Source organism: Esox lucius, chromosome 22, assembly GCF_011004845.1.
Source record: "Esox lucius isolate fEsoLuc1 chromosome 22, fEsoLuc1.pri, whole genome shotgun sequence".
NCBI classification, from domain to species: Eukaryota; Metazoa; Chordata; class Actinopteri; order Esociformes; family Esocidae; genus Esox; species Esox lucius.
Window position 1 is genome coordinate 15,341,172 of NC_047590.1, and position 15,917 is coordinate 15,357,088.

Sequence of the window (15,917 nt, forward strand, 5' to 3'; positions counted from 1 at the left end):
ATGTCGGAGCTCAGAGGCTTACGTAAGTAAATTGTTCTATGAATATTCAGTTTTATTGCTTGAGCAGACACTAAAATAACTTTCCAAAGAGGTAGGATGTCAGGCGGTTTTGGAAGATAGGAAGGGATTCTGCTGTTTAAATATTACTCCAGCATTCAAGTGCCAGGGCATAGAAAGCCTTGGACTTGGCAAAGTGGGAGCTTCGCTTTGTTGGGAGACATAAGAGATGTTGTCTAAATGAAATGCTAGGGTTGGGATGTTGGTTTTGAGCAAATCATATTAGGGAGGGACAGTTTCCCATAACGCTCTGCAGGCAAGAACCATGGCCCTGAAGATGATGCACTCTGGAAGACATTGGGGTGTCCAGACTAGTCAGGTGGCATGGGAGACCATAGGACAGTTGAAGCCTAGACAGGCTGTGGTGTTTTGGACAAGCTGCAGGGGTTTGATGGCCCACGTGGATTGCCCAGCCAACAGAGTTTTAGTTGTTATGGTTGGAAGATGACAAGTGCCTGGATTATTTCCTCTGCTGTTTTCTGTTGTACCCTACGGATGTTGAAGAGCACAAACCTGAGAGCAGTAAATTTGGTGTATGTAGATAATGATCAAGTGTACTGTCACCATTTTGGATCTTGGAGAGCTCAAAACAGTTCGGTTCTGTCAAAATTGAGGTTAAGGTGGCAATGGGCTGAAATCCTGGCTGAAGTATCTTCCAGGCACACAGAAATGTAAGTCACTACCAGGGTGTCAGTAGGATGGAAAGAGAAAAGTAGTTCCACGTTATCATCATAGGAATGATAGGAGAGGATATTCAATATAAAACTGAGCCAAGTGACTTCGTGTAATGAGAAAAGATCATAGGACCTAGAACTGTACCCTGGGGGACCCCAGTAGTGCAGACACACATCCTCTCCAGACAGGTAGAAAGCCGTCCAGGCGAGCGCCGTGCCTGAGCAGGTGGAGAGGAGGATCCGATGGGTCAGTGTCCAAGCCAGTGGATAGATTCAATAGAATGAGACATAGGCACAGGCTCATAGGCTTGTGGTCTATCTTGGCTTTTATTTGTTTGTGCTTTATCTTGTAACCTTAGATCATAACTGGGTCAACAATGCTTGTTTTTGTCAGAATGTTCTTGTATTTGAAGTATGCATTGTATATAAGTATGCATTTTACAATGTGATTAACAACCATTTGCTTTTCATAGACAACTGTCAGAAATATTTTGCAAGACTCATGAGGCTATATCAAGTCACATCAAGGCCTTTTGCCTAATAATTCTTGCTTGCATGTTTCTATTCATTTGTATCTTTATGGTGTCAGATACAGTTTTACTAAATGTTTCTACAATATCCTATGAAGTTAAACTTCACTCTGACCTCATACCGTTTAGTCTGCTTATCATAGCAGGAACAGGTAGGGGCTTCTAGTCCCAAGATTGTCCCCACCAAGTGTGTCCTGCTATTTGAGTGGCAAATGTTCCTGACATCTTCACATGCTAAGGCACCAACTTTCATCTCACTACAGTTCTGTGGTCCATGCACTGTGTTCTAAGACTAGTGTTTTAGTTCTACATTCTGAGTACTTCAATATTCTGTCTGCTAGGTTCAACGAGCTGTTTGCTCCTTGAGAAGTAGATCACATTTTGTGTTTTCCTTCCCAGAGGGATTAAATGAAGTGCGTCCCTCTGTGTACCGCACTGCAATGAAGCTCCGCTCCTTACAGAAACTCTGCCATAGTAAGAGTGTGTGTGTTTAAATTAAATGCTCCTCATGTGTGTGTAATCTGTGCCAGTGTTTGTATACTGTGCTCTTAATGTATGTGTTTCAGTGCATGTTGTGACTCTGCGGGAGCTCATCCCAGCGCTGCGCTCTCTGGGCGGAGCCAGCAACCCTGGGGCAGGGCTTAGTAAGCAGGAAGTGATGCAGGGCATGAGCAGGATGTTTCAAATCGTGGAGCAGGAAGTACCTGGTCAGGTGTCGGCTGAGGCACCAGAACAAACCTGCAGACTGCTGTATAGACTCTATGACCGGTAAGGACACACCAGGGTCGGCCCTAGCATTTCAGGGTCCCTTGGAGATATATAGTTGAGGGACGTTAACCACACTGTAAAAGGTTTTAAGAGTCACTCTTTTTAAGGTGGATACACATTTTCAGATAAAGGTTATCTTCCTGGAGTTCTACTCATTTTGCAATAGGGCTCAGAGAAATTACGCTGTTTTATAATACACTCTCTGCAGTTCTCCCCATTTTGCTGTGGGCAGAGAGAAATGTTGTCATTAAAGAAACTTTGCTACAATTATGATGTTGATTGATTGATAACCAACCAACGCAACAGGATTTCTGAGAGAGAATGCCCAAATTGACTAAGATTCCAAAAATTGTAAGCTGACATGGCTAATTGAGTGAATGTCACTGATTGACATAACAAGCCACAACTGCACCTGGTGTATCTCAGACTGTTTGGCAGCAGGCCAGCCCTGACACATACACAAACACATAATATGTCCTGAATCTGAAAAATAATTGGTGTGTGTTTTTCCCAGAGGACAGGCTGACACTGTCTGTTGCAGGTCAGTCGAAGCTGCACTCATCGCTCTCTCAGCAGACACGCTATCAGCCAAACACAGGGGTGAGTTAAGATCACTAACCCGTCCCTATTCCGATATTTTTTCCTTGTCAATTGGTCTTTCGTCTAATCCCATCCGGATCATTTCCCAGTAAGTCTTTTTCAGGGCTGATCTGACTGGTAAAAGCCGGTATTGTTCCGCCGGTTTAAACACGGCCTCTTTTTGTTGCAGCTCTGGTCGCTCTGGCAGAGAGGTGCAGTGGGAGGGAGGGAGGCATGGTCAGCAGGAGCGGTCTCAGAGTCCTGCTGCAAGACCTCAGCCAGGTCTGACACACCCATAAATACACACACAAAAACCGACAGCTTTGAGCTGTCTTGCATGATTAGCTTCTGTGCACCTTTCTGTGTGTGTGTGTGTGTGTGTGTGTCTGTGTGTGTTTGCTGTAGGTCCCGGCTGTAGTGCAGGAGAGCCATGTGTTCGGCTCAGCAGAGACAGCTGTTCGTTCCTGCTTCAGTGGGGTAAGTGTTTAATGCGTGGTGTTTCACAAGGTGGGTGCTCTCCCAAGCACCTAAGAGTTAATAAAAAAAAAATGTGTGTGTTATTTATTCAGCAGAGACACTTTAGAAATTGATACATTTTCAAAAATAAAAAAGTAACATTAGACTATTTCAAAACCACCAGCAACTAAAGATACAAAACTAACAGAACACCTCTGACTCAGTGATTAAATTATTTTCACTGGAGTTTACGTGCTTTCACTTGACCACCATAGCAGGTGTTCAGGACAACGCTCTCTAATCCGAGATAGCATCCATCCCCCTCCCCAAAAGACTTAACATGGCTGTGGATGAATGCACAGACTGCAAGTGGCTCTTGGTAACAGCGCCTGCTAAGTGACATGTGTCATGTCTGTGTGTGTAGGTGCTGAGTGCAAGTGTGCGTGAGGAGCACGTCCTCTCGTGGCTGCAGTGTGAGCCCTGTCTGCTGCTGTGGCTCTCCACCCTGTACCGCCTGTCGGTCAGCGAGAGCGTCACACACTCCGTCCGCTGCCACGCCTGCAAGACCTACCCTATCACAGGACTCAGGTGTGTGTGAGTGTCTATAATGTCTGGATAGTGTGTGTGTGTGTGCACGTATAGTAAGCGTGTTCAGCCTTTCTCTCTGTTTTCAGGTATCGCTGCATGAAGTGTGTGAACATCCACCTGTGCCAAACCTGTTTCCTGACGGAAAGACACACTAAAAAACACAAGAGCTCCCATCCAGTTCTAGAGCACTGCAGTCAGGTACAGACACCCACACACACACACACACACACTCTCTCTCTCTCTCTCTCTTGTCATTGACAGTTTTTCCTATCTCCAGCCCTCCTGGAGAGAATCCCTGGCCTCCTTAGCATACAGCGTACGACACACCTTGTTACCACGGCGCTACACACAGAGGAAAGCAGAGAGGAGGGGCCTAATAAAGGCAGAGACGCAAGAAGAGCCACACACCAGGTAAATCAGAAATGGATTGCCATGTATGTAACAGTCAGACAATATATATTTTGTATATTTTAATTGATACTGTGTAATGCACTAATTGGATAGTGTTGTATTCCCTGTGATTACAGCGTTATTACCTCTGACCCTTTACATCAGTCAGAAGTTTCACCCGCCCCTGGCGACATCCCACCAATGGACATAGCACCTTCCATTAGCCCTCCCCAACCCCTGGACACACCCCTAGCTGTCATTATGAGAAAGACATCTAAAGCCCTCCAGACTGAGTCCGAGCCTCAGGTAACCTTACACCTCATCCGTCTCCCTCACACCACATCTCTCATGTTCAGTATGGCTCATATGAAATAAATAATCCAGGCCCAGTTTTTCAAACGTTTATCTATCAGATGGGATGAAAATCACCAGAGTAGATAGACAAATCAATATCTTGAAATAATTCAATTTATTTTGTTTCTACACATTTCATCCTATAAAACAGCTGAAATCCTAGTGGAAATCCTTTGAAAAACTACTTGATGATGACTAGCCTGACGTGTTATTTAGGTCTGTCTTTTTGTCCCCAGAGAAGAGACTCTGTCCTCGTGAACGACATCAGAGACCTACAAAGGGACAAATGGTGAGCTTCAATCATTGTTACCCTTTAACCTCCGAACCAGTCTGGGCGGTGCTTTGTCACCCGTGTTTGTGTGTGTTTGCTCAGGCTTCTGGAGAGGCAGCTGCAGGTCTGGAGGGTGGCGGTCCAGTCCGAGCAGGGCAACCTGGAGGACCGCTGCTGTGAGATGGAGGCCAAGATGGAGACTCTGAGAAAACACAACCTCAGACTGCAGGACATGCTCTCAAAGGTGGACACCTATGCGTGCACAAACAGACACAAAACACTTACACTTCAGGCTTGACACTGTGCTGTCTTCCTTTTCATTTTAAAAGGCTACAGGCATGTCAGGGACACACACTGATGTTGTTCCACCTGACCCTGTAACGTCTGGTAAAATCAAGGCAGAGAGAGATACAGCCTCTCCTCTGAGTTACGTGAGTTCTGAATCCTTCTCCGGATCAAGAAAAGAGGAGAGGAAAGAAAAGGAGGAAGAGAGTGGAGACGAGGACTGCAGAGAGAATGAAGAAAGTTACCCAGAGAAAATGCACAGAGTTGAGTTGAAAAGAGCAGAACAGAGAGTCGTGGTTGATGATGAGGATGAGATTGTGACTGGCTCAGCCAAAGAGACTCATACTGCCACAATGCACTGGAGAGAAACCTTTAACCTTCATACCTGTGATGGGGAGAAGCGTATGCTAGATGGGCAGGTCACAGGACCAATAGAAGACCAGCCTGTTTCAGAAGAGAAGAATTCTGGAGTGTGTAGTTTAGTGGAAGAGGAGAAACTGTGTGAGCTGGTCCAACAATTAAAAAGCAAGCTGTTGCTTGACATTCACACACATACAGGTGAGTGTAGAAACACACACAAGCTTTGCTTGTCTACACAAACACTCTTACATGTGGACAGGTGTTTGTGTACATGTGTGTGTACTAACTTGTCACCCCCTCCAGACTGCAGACAGGAGCCAGGGTTGTTGGAAGCTGCAGAAGAAGTAGGGGATTCTGTGCGCTGTCTCGTAGCTGCAGTGAAGTCACATGCTTACCCTTACTCAAACACACTACACACACACTCCGTTTCAAACTCATGCTACAAACACACTACACACACACTCTGATTCAAACTCATGCTACAAAGACACTACACACACACACTCTGTTTCAAACTGATGCTATAAACACTCTGTGACCAGTTCTCGAACACAAACGATCCGGAGAATGTCTCCAGAAGCATTACCAAGCCTTTGACGACTTAGGATGCAGGTTACTGTACATAACGGTCAAGGTTTTCTATATAAACACAACAGATTTTTGTTATACTCAAATGGTTTAAAAACATTTGTTTTAGTACTAATAAAATATTCTCACAGATATACATAACAACATGTTTTAATCACTGTACATCATTTATTCAATAAACAAGCTTTTGACAAAAAAGTCTTTATAAACGTAAAAAAAATACCCTCATTGTAAAAACAACAGAGAAAACAACCACCGACATTACAGTACAGACGGCTAGAAACGTGTAGCTAACTATTCCGCTGCTGGTTTCTGTGCAAAACATGACAGTATGAGGGAGAGATGAGGGGAGGAGGAGACTGTCTCTTCACTTCTCTGTTCACTCCGCCCCCCGGTCTCTCCAAAGGACCTGGGTGCATCCCAACAGATGCTTCCCGCCTCCTCTCCTCCATCTGCACTGAAAAGAAGTTGAAACATTCGACTCTTCAAGTAGAAACAGAAAAAAAATGCTGTATCAGTAGTGACGTTTGTATATCTCAGTAAGAACATTCACAATCTAAGTCAGTGCAGCTGGAGGAAAGGAGATGAGGAAAGGAAGCCACAGTATACTGTTGAGATGCTGTCATCTCCTCGTTCTCCCTCTCAGCGTCGGGGTGGGCTGTCGGGCGGGGCTTTGTCGGGGGGATGACCGGAGGCCTGGTGTTCTGATAGCCTGTTTCGGAGGGGTTGAGGTTGCTCGCTGAGCTGAGGCCTTGGCTGGACTTTTGGGGACTTTCTTACTCTCTGTGACCCGTCTTGAGGGCCCTCTCCTGGGCTTAACGGTGGTAGATATGTCCTTGGGTGATGGGGGAGAGCGGATGTGAGGTAGTCGCCTCCTTTTAGAGCTGCGTGTCACCGGTTGCTGCTCTCCCCGCCCACCTCCCTGCCTCTCCCTCCTCCCCCCTGGCGTCCCAGGCCTGCACGCAGTTGAGGGGCTTTTTTCTGTGGTTGGAGGCTGACCTGTCTGTAAATTCCGTCCCTTTCTTCCTCGGACCACTCTCCTGCCCTGCCGCTGTGTCACTTCCGGGTTAGAGGTCGAGTCAGGAGTGAGAGTGCCCAGTAGGAACCGGCTGTTATTAGACAGAGATGAGCGACTGAATGGCGTGGTAACAGATGACCCTGCCTCTGATGACCCTTGACCTTTTGACCCTAGTGACCCGCGGGTCTCTAAATGCGACCCAGATGCCACACTACCCCGACTACGACCTCTCCTCCTCCCCTCTGACACATCTGTCCTGACTTCCCCACCCTGTTTCTCAGAGTTGATGTCTGGACTTAGGCTCCTGAACAGCTGCCTGACCACATGGGACTGGGGGGGTCTGAGCAGACCGGAGGCAGTGGGAGTGAGGTGCAAACCCTTAGGGGGGGTCTTAAGAACACGGTGGGTGGCGGGGTCGTAGTACCTCAAAGGAACCCTCTTGTATTTCACCTTCACCCCCACGTCGCATGTCCTTTTCCTGCCACGGTTTCCCCTGGCTATGGGTCTGAGACGGGGCTTGGGGTCAAAGGGCGGGGTTTCAGGGGAGTTGAGGACGTAGACAAGGGCTGTTTTAGGCTGCAGGGGCGTCATGATTCGGGTGTAGGAGGCCGGCAGGCGGAGAGCGCACAGCCTTGTCTTCACCCGTGGGGTCTTCTCCAGGTCAGCACTGGGGTCCGAACAGGGCAACGCTCGGCCGTCCAGAGATGTGCCTGTCTGGTCCAGTGTTCTCTGTCGGATGGTAGGGATGACAGCTGGGGTGGTCTGGGTTCCGTGACTCACCTTCACCACCTGGCACCTAGATGCCAGGCGGTAGCTCCTACTAACAATTTTCCGCCTAAGCCCCTCCCTCCCCCTTCTGTGGCATTCTGGCTCATCGTCGTCGTTGTCATGGGCACCAAGGGGAACCCACCCTCCATCTTCTGCCTCTTCATTCTGACTACGCACCTTCGCATTTTGGCTTCTCTTCCCATACCTGTGAACGACATCATTGGAAAAGGGAAAATTAAGAGAGAATTTTTTTTTGGTTGACTTCAATTATGTGGCAATACAATCCGGATGAGTCTGGTTAGGATCTGCATACCTGGCCAATGATTCGCTTTCAAAGTAGCAGAGGAACCTTCCCTGTCGGAACTCTCGCACCATGGCCTCCACTTTCTCCTCGTCTTCCTGCAGCACCTGGGTCCATGTCTTTCCCACGAAAGATGCCGGGATGTGGGGGAGGGCCGGGAAGATCTCCTCCACCGTGGGCTCCCGTTGTCCCTCCCCCGGCCCTGCGTTCCTAGTCTCAGGGTGGAGGGCTGAGTCCAGCTGGCTGGTGTACATCTGGTCCTCCACATTCACCTGTACCTCCATTAGACAGGCCAGGTCTCTGCTCTCCAGCTCTCCTCCACCCTGCCCTGAGTCTACAATGACAGGGGTGTCCTTCCTGCCCTCCGTCCTCCCCCACAGAGCCACCCGAACCGGGGTGTCCCAGTCTTCGCTCTCCCCTGACCCAGAACCCGCGCCCAGGGAACCAGGGAGACTCAGGTGGAAGCTGTCCTTGTCGCCATCGGCCTCAATCCTTCTCCCCCCTGTCCATGTGTTGTGGTCCCTCAGATGTTGTGTGGGTCTGAGGCCATAGCAGTGTCTCTGGATCACCTCTTCTATGGTGTCTCCCACCGGGTCCGAATGGTCGCTGGAGAACGCCGCCTCATTCCGGCTCTCTGCCCGCCTCCAGGGGGGCACCCCGGCCCAGGCGGCCCAGCCGGTGTTTACCGTCATGTGCTTGGGCCCACGGGTCGGCTCCCTTGGCATGGAAGGAGGCTGGTTTTCTGGGGTTCTGCAGACCGTCACCTCCCTCGGGGTCAGACGCAACTGCGGAGAGGCGGGGGAGAGGTTGCGAGGGATGGAGGAAAAAGAGGAGTCGCTCCCTCTTGCTCTCCGCCGGTTAGTCTTCCTGTGTGCTTTCCGGTGGATCGACGGCGGTGTTTGCGGATGGGTACTGGGTCTCGTGGAGCGTGTCTGTAAGCGGTCAGGGGAAGGTTTGTGCGAGTGGGTCCCTTCCTCAGAACTTGGTATTGTGTGCACGTCTGGATAAGGCGGGGTTAACCTGTCAATCAACACCTTTTCAACTCTCCCCTCTCCTGGCAGGCTGGTCCTTGTTTCCGAGGCAACGTCCGCTTCCTGTACGTAAATAAGCTGGCAGGAAGAGTGGCCAGAGCTGGGCATGCGCTCTCGGGTTCCGAGCGACAGGGCGTCCTCATCGCTGTCACAGAGATCTGACAGCTCCTCTCTCGGTATGAGCGGGAAGCTCGGATTTGGAAGGTCAGAATGGGTAGGGCTAAAGACACGACAAACACAGAGGAAACAGCTCTGAAGGGAATATGAGGATGTGGAACAGAGGGTTAAGCCTGACATGGTTGATTTGTGTGTGTTACCGTGGGTCATTGTAGCGATGCGGGTGATGCTGGATGACGTCCGTTAGAAATCTCTCCATCAGGCTCCCCAAGGTGACGAGTGTACGAGGTCTTCGGACCACCTCCCTGTGCCCGGGGCTCAGGATGTGCTACGGTCCATAAGAACCAACCACACAAATAGTGCCCATGAGAAACCAGCACAGTCAGAGCGTTTCTTTCAATGTGGTTCTTTGGAAAATGAGCCAGAGATGAGTTCAGGCGTAGGTGAGGAGAGTGAGTGTGATAATTCGGGACAGAAGAGCACGGTATGTGCTTACTGCCTACCTGCTCCACACTGTTATACAGGACCTGGCAGCAGCTGCAATAGCCCTGCCTGGGGGCAGGCACTCTGGATGGACCGGGCTGTTCCTCCTCTCTCTCACCCCTTGGGAGAACAGAGACTACATTAACGCAGGCCGAACCGAAACGCCAACACAACAAATGGAACCGACCTGGTGTTTTTTTTTATCACCTGCTAACGGTGTCCAGCTTCTTCTGGGGATCGGCCTGTTGCTGTGCTGCATCTGTCACACACACAAATAAAAACCTAACGTAACCAAAAACAACACGCACAAGCTTGCCTGAAATGTGGCCAGTGGTACTATCGACTGGGATTTTTTCCTATAGCACAGCAGAGTGTAGGTTGTCAAGTGGGCAGACATGCGTATTCAGGAGATGGAGTACCAGATCCAAGTCAGAGACATTATCTTTATGTAGCTTTGAGAGACAACTTAAGCTGTCTGTATGTTGGGACGTCACAGTTGTTTTTCTGCTAAATGCACACAGACAGAAGTACACCCTGACAATACATTTATGCAGACACAACTGCTCCCTAAAACCAAATACTGTTCATATTTGTAAGGTAATGGTAGTTTCATTTTCTTACCGTGAGCAGAGGAGGCAGAGTGCTTGTCAGCAGGCATTTTGTGGCCTACATCTAAAGATAACATAAAAAGGGTTTCAAAAAATCTAAGTGTGTCTTAGACTGTTTTGTAATTCATATCCAAAACAGAAACTTACATGCTGGGGTAGGAGTTAAGGAAACATCTTCTCTGGCTTGCCAGTCACATTATGGCAGATCATCCTCCCATCTCCAAGCGCAACCTGATTATGGACCAACTACTGAAGTGGTCACACCTGGAAATTGTAGGAACCTGGCTGTCAGTTATACTTTCTAAAACTGTCTTACAGCTTTATAAAGGTTAGCTGCCTAGGCCCTGGTTCACAATTCAAGTTTCTTTATATAGACTTTCGATGGGATTGCATCGAAAGTCTGCAGCTCGCGCCAGTTACCTGGCTATATAGTAAGCTACCGCGTGATTGGTTGAAACGATGACACTAGCTACCGAAGGCCTTCTGTCCTCGATTAGCTTTCTCAAAACAAATTCCAGCACTTTCACTTATACTGTAAGGAGCTAGCTGGATACCTACAGCTTGCAACACTACGAAATGCCCATGCCTTTTCCCTATTCTGACATGCATAATTAAACAGGCAATAGCGCGTATGTATTTTGCTTTCTATTATTGTTTTAAAACAGTTGGATAGTCTGCTCGTGTTAGCTAGTAGTAGTAGCAGCACTCTTACGTTAGCTAGCCATGCTTGCAAGATATATTTCGAGACAAAAAAAAAAGCTGCCGGAGACCCATCATTCAGCTAAGATACGTAAAATAACGACTTTATAGTTTCCCAATCAACACAAAAACGTGCCTTCCCGCCTTTTCTGCAGTTTTTTTATTCCTTCGGATTCTTGTCGGCATCCGTATTTTGCTTCTCTTCCCGGAGAAGTGACGTTACCGGGCATTGCGGAGACACGCCCACCGCTAAAAAGTGCTGTGGGGACACCAATTACTCACGTGATTTTCGCCTGGCATACTAGTGGAAACGAGGTTGAAACTGCTTTCAAAATGAAGTAAACCACTCAAGTTCCCAGTTCACCCTTTACGTTCAGCAGACGCTATCATTCATAACATACAGGAGCAATATAAGGGTTAAGCATTTTGCTCAAGGGCAAAAGGTGAGGTTCTTCAATATCTGGTGCACAACCCATCCAGGAACTCTAGTTACTAGTACTAGACAGTATACCATTATCCTAGTACTCTTTCAACTTATGGTCTATACAGTACATTCCCTCAGCTTGTCACAGGATGCCTAGTTCGTCTTTAAACTTCTCCATGACCAATGAGCTCAGCTCTGAGAATGAGACTGTTAAAAGCATTGGAAAAAGCTAAGGGTGCCTGTCTAAACCTCAGATTGGATAAATGACAAACAACATTTTCCATTTGAAGTGCTTTTTTAATTGCGGCTTCCATGTGCATAGTCTTTTGGTGAAATGTGCGTTTAGATCTTGTTGAACGCGGCCACATCCATAGACTGAACGTAGTCCTCAAAGGCTGTGATCTGTTCCTCCAGCTGGTCTGTTCCCACCTTGTCGTCTTCCACAACGCACCCGATCTGCAGCTTCTTGATGCCATAGCCCACTGGTACCAGCTTGGCTGCAGGGCAAAGGAGGACAGAAGTCAATGTGTGATGGTGAAAGGAAGAAGCCAACAGCTGGATAATGAAACAAGCATGTGTTCTAACAGACATCTCAATAAAACAGACACTAAAGCCAAGGATAGTGCGCCATTCAGGTGGGTTATGAGGCAGTTTAGCTATAACTCCCATTCAAAACAGCAGTGTCCATGACAAAGAATGTTTGAGACCAAGCAATGCCTGCCATGGAGTGCAGACAGGGATAGTAGAAAACAAGTTTGTGAGCAGGTGGAATGACAAAGCTGCACTGAACAAGCTACATTGTAACTTCTGCAGCAGTATGTACACTTTTCACTGTTGCGTGAACACAAGTCAGGTTATTGCTGGAGAATTACCATCGGTCCCATTACTATGAGCAGTGAACAATTAAGTGAGAACACTACCCCCGCAGCTTCCACTGTCCTTACAGACTTCTTCCTACAGACTTACACTGTCCCCAGAGAAGGCCGTCCATGGAAATGCTACGGACACACTCCTCTAGTTTGGCCATGTCCGTCTCATCGTCCCACGGTTTCACGTCTAACAGGATTGATGATTTGGCGATTAGTGCGGGCTCTGGTGAAACAAGCAGAAAGTAGACAAGACTCAATATCAACCTGGAACTACCAGTGGCAACAACCACCTTTGTCTGGCAATACATCAGATTTGTTTTTTAATTGTCCATCACGATTCAGCCGAAAGATGGTGTTTGGATCATCACTGAATAGCCAGCTTTGTGAGCAAGGAATGTTCTTATTCACAGTATTGAGAGCTACTTTTAGGCTGGCTGCTTAAGTGCATAACGTACTCTTTGACTTCTTGGCGGCGTACGCTGCAATTCTTTCCTCCTTCAGCTTCTCTGCCTCTGCATCCTCCTTCAAGGGGTGAGAGGTCAAAGGTTAGAGGTCAACACATCCACTATTACCTAACAGTGACAGGAGAACACTGGGGCAGTCAGAAACTAAAAAGGCGTACATCACTTCATCAGCCGAAAGATGGTGAGTTAGATCATCATGTAACCCAGTCATGAAGGGGAAACAGAACTATAGATATACAGAGTCCAGAAACCACTCAACGCCATCATCGGTTAAAGGCTACATTCAGATTAAAGCACTTAAAACCCAATACCAGAATGACAGTTACACAACATTTGGGGTCTAGCATTGACAATAGTTTGGATCGCTCTGTACATCTACGGCCCTGTGTAGTGAGCATCTCAGATAATGTCCTGAAACAGGGTATTTGGTCACCTCGTCGTCAGAGCCAAACAGGTCCATGTCATCGTCGTCATCCTTGGAGTCTCCAGATGCAGGGGTCTTATCTTCCACCCCAGCAGGACCATACTGACCCAGAGATTTCTTTACTCCTGGCAGACTGCAGTGGAGGAAGATTAGGGAAAATAATGGGAGATTGGAGATGAAGGCAAAGAAAAGACAGTAGATCAGAAAAGATGACAGTAGGGGACAAGAAAAAAAGGTAGGTTAAATATAGTCAGTGTAATACACACCGATTCTGTTATACATGATCCAGATTTATCAGTAATTAGAAGTTGTGCATCAAGCAATCAGGCGAAAGATGGTTTGAAATCATCATATAAATCCCAGATCAGTTTCAAACTGCAACTACCACTAACCGATGGTGACAGATTGTGTACAACTCACCTGCCTTTCTGGTTCTGGAATGACTTGATGTGGTTGTACCAGCGCAACGCGTGGCACAGGTCTGCGGAGGGTGCGGAAGAGATGGCGTCGAACACAGCTACATCAGCCTGGGATGCCACCCAACTAGAGGTAAAATATAAAATGTACATCCCGTGAATACATGTTCCATTTGAAAATATCATGGAGTTCCCACCCCCCCCCCCCTCAAATACATTGTGTTTGATGCCACGAGGTAAAATTCACTCAATATTACAACCACTTTAGTAGTCATCATTCAACTTTAATCTATATAACATAGCAAATCTGAGACACCCTTAGCCTTGCAGTCCTCTGCCGCCACATTTCTAAGCAGTTGTCCACGTCATTCAAACTTAAGAGTTAAGCAATCAAATGGGGGCGAACTACAAAACGAAGTTAATGATTTAAAATTTACTGTCTGTTTACGTGTAGGCATATTTAAATTTACTAAGACGCATTGCCTGTTAAAACTGTTTACTAGGCCACCTATTTAAGTCATTACTAATGCTAACCGCGCTAGCGAGTTCGTGAATTGAGACGCCATAGTTGGTTAACGGTAGCTAACTCAATACTGTCCGGATAGCATACTAGATAGGGGAGGGCAATCGGTACAAAATGTCCACCAACCCTTCGATGTAGCTCTTATCGGCCAAAAAGTCGTTTAGAACCTTAAGGCCGGCAGGGGTTTTCAGATCACCAAAGCCCATTGTTCAAGACGCTCCCGAGACCTAGTGCTATACACGAACCGAGGAGTCACAGGAAGAGCGAAGGACCGATAAAGGAACACGAGGAGGATTTTATACTTGTGACGGCGCGAGTCGAGTGACTCCACCTCCTTGTTCCCTCCTTGGAATGTAAAATGTATTGGTGCAACCATGGGAAAAAATATTTCATTTTAATCACCCCTACAGTTTGTACTACAGATTGTAAAACGTTTATATGTTATAGTGATATTAAAAATGTAATTAAGTGCACCATTTTCTATGGTTACAAACTTATCTGCGTAAGGTGATGTAAGGGCAGTATAACCAGGATTTATCACTCATAACATTACCTGTGCTCATACTCTACTATATTTGACAATACTTTAGGTGAAAATTAAATATGGCTTGCTAATTTATATTGAAGAACATAACGTAGTTTTGTTTAAATAATAGAATCCATAGAGAAGGAAAGACGCCTCTGTGGCCATCACGCAGCAATTGTTACCATGTATGGCATCCGGCATTTTAAAGGGGCAATATGTAAGACTTTTTCCTGTACCTCTAGCATAAAAATAAACGTCTAGTAGATAAATGCAGATGATTGAAGTTATATCTCAAATAATATTTTGCTACAAAATGAATCAGAAAAACTGACATATTCCTCATTTAAACTTTCTATCAGTTTGCAATCTCCTTATACTCGCTTAAAACACACGCAGTACCCTAAACCACCCTGGACTAGTTAGTACTATACTTGTATCATTCAATAACAGGAAGACAAAAAGGAGACATGTTGTGTAATTGTTTAGAGGATTCTACCCAGTGATCCTTTAATATAATGCAATGTGTGGGACCAGAGATTTGTAGTAAGGGCAGAAGATAAGAATCTATCTCACAGCCAGTAATCATTGAATTTAATTTAATAGTCAGTATGCCACAAAAAAATCCAGAAACACCTATAAAAACAACAAAAACAACATTATAATATTTATTTGAAACACACATTGCATCTTCTCCAAACCAAATAAATGTTTTTGTTAATATTTGCCATAAATTCTATACTGCTGCAAAAACCCAATATACCATTATACCCAACATTATACCTTATTTTCAGAGATCTGATATAGTTGTTCTTTATAATAATGTTTTGAAAGTGTGGCATTATGTAGTTGTGATTTTCTTTTGCAGTTTCATGCAGGGCCCTGACTAAAAATCCTGGCCCCCCTAAAAAGATAAATGCCTGATCTCCCTAACTTACAGATTGACATTATTATGACCAGTGGGCCTCACGCAATGGGTCCCATGAATCATATCCATCTTTCCCCCTGTCAGCTACAGTCCTGTTTTCATGACTCATACCATGACTTTCTTCAAGGGATATCGTAATGGTTAGACCTATCAATTCCTTCATGCAGCACTACAACATGAACACCATTAGAGTCTAGATTCAGCATTATACTATCATTTTCTGTTTACACTGAAATGTATCAATTACATTTCTATTTTCGAATTTCTTAAGTATTTTAGAGTTATCCTTCCCAGTAACCAGGTTAGAGTCTTTTCAAAGGTGGTCCTCTTGACTGCAGAAAACTAGCGGACGCCTTCAATTGCTTCGTCCACGCCCTCACAATCCCGAAATTATGAAAGATATCCTGCGTTCTCTAACCGC

At 46.3% G+C, this 15,917-nt stretch overlaps 3 protein-coding genes across 4 annotated transcripts; 1 reads left to right on the plus strand and 2 right to left on the minus strand.

The window, feature by feature from the left end:
• Positions 1-5,962, plus strand: dytn (dystrotelin). The gene is made up of 14 exons (XM_020042170.2): positions 1-22; positions 1,661-1,735; positions 1,828-2,029; positions 2,544-2,629; positions 2,799-2,890; positions 3,014-3,085; positions 3,489-3,652; positions 3,739-3,850; positions 3,930-4,063; positions 4,180-4,348; positions 4,633-4,685; positions 4,770-4,911; positions 4,997-5,510; positions 5,616-5,962. Exons 1-14 carry the CDS (start codon positions 1-3, stop codon positions 5,777-5,779), a joined length of 2,001 nt encoding a protein of 666 aa, XP_019897729.2. The 3' UTR covers positions 5,780-5,962.
• A 72-nt stretch (positions 5,963-6,034) lies between these two features.
• zdbf2 (zinc finger, DBF-type containing 2) lies at positions 6,035-11,154 on the minus strand. Of its 2 annotated transcripts, XM_010886131.3 has the most exons (8): positions 10,939-11,154; positions 10,374-10,490; positions 10,240-10,290; positions 9,826-9,877; positions 9,639-9,738; positions 9,336-9,463; positions 8,000-9,238; positions 6,035-7,891 (listed from the first exon to the last, which is right to left on the minus strand). In XM_010886131.3, the coding sequence occupies exons 3-8, from the start codon at positions 10,274-10,276 to the stop codon at positions 6,523-6,525; spliced, it is 2,925 nt and encodes a 974-aa protein (XP_010884433.2). In that variant the 5' UTR covers positions 10,277-10,290; positions 10,374-10,490; positions 10,939-11,154; the 3' UTR covers positions 6,035-6,522. The 2 variants fall into 2 exon arrangements, with proteins under 2 accessions (XP_010884433.2, XP_010884432.2); XM_010886130.3 differs by having other exon boundaries at positions 10,374-11,154.
• Positions 11,155-11,629: 475 nt separating this feature from the next.
• On the minus strand, positions 11,630-14,318 carry eef1b2 (eukaryotic translation elongation factor 1 beta 2). The gene is given in 6 exon segments (NM_001303851.1): positions 11,630-11,846; positions 12,316-12,441; positions 12,674-12,740; positions 13,116-13,239; positions 13,527-13,649; positions 14,172-14,318. Coding segments are annotated over 6 exon segments (675 nt in total). The 5' UTR covers positions 14,252-14,318; the 3' UTR covers positions 11,630-11,691.
• Positions 14,319-15,917: the final 1,599 nt, after the last annotated feature.

Coding starts and splice junctions, on each gene's coding strand:
- zdbf2 (XM_010886131.3), bottom strand. CDS start 10,276: ATGCCTGCTGACAAGCACTCTGCCTCCTCTGCTCACG. Junction 9,239..9,335: donor CATCGCTACAATGACCCACG/GTAACACACACA, acceptor TCGTGTCTTTAG/CCCTACCCATTCTGACCTTC. Junction 7,892..7,999: donor GAAAGCGAATCATTGGCCAG/GTATGCAGATCC, acceptor TGTCGTTCACAG/GTATGGGAAGAGAAGCCAAA.
- dytn (XM_020042170.2), top strand. CDS start 1: ATGTCGGAGCTCAGAGGCTTAC. Junction 3,653..3,738: donor TACCCTATCACAGGACTCAG/GTGTGTGTGAGT, acceptor CTCTGTTTTCAG/GTATCGCTGCATGAAGTGTG. Junction 4,686..4,769: donor GACCTACAAAGGGACAAATG/GTGAGCTTCAAT, acceptor GTGTTTGCTCAG/GCTTCTGGAGAGGCAGCTGC.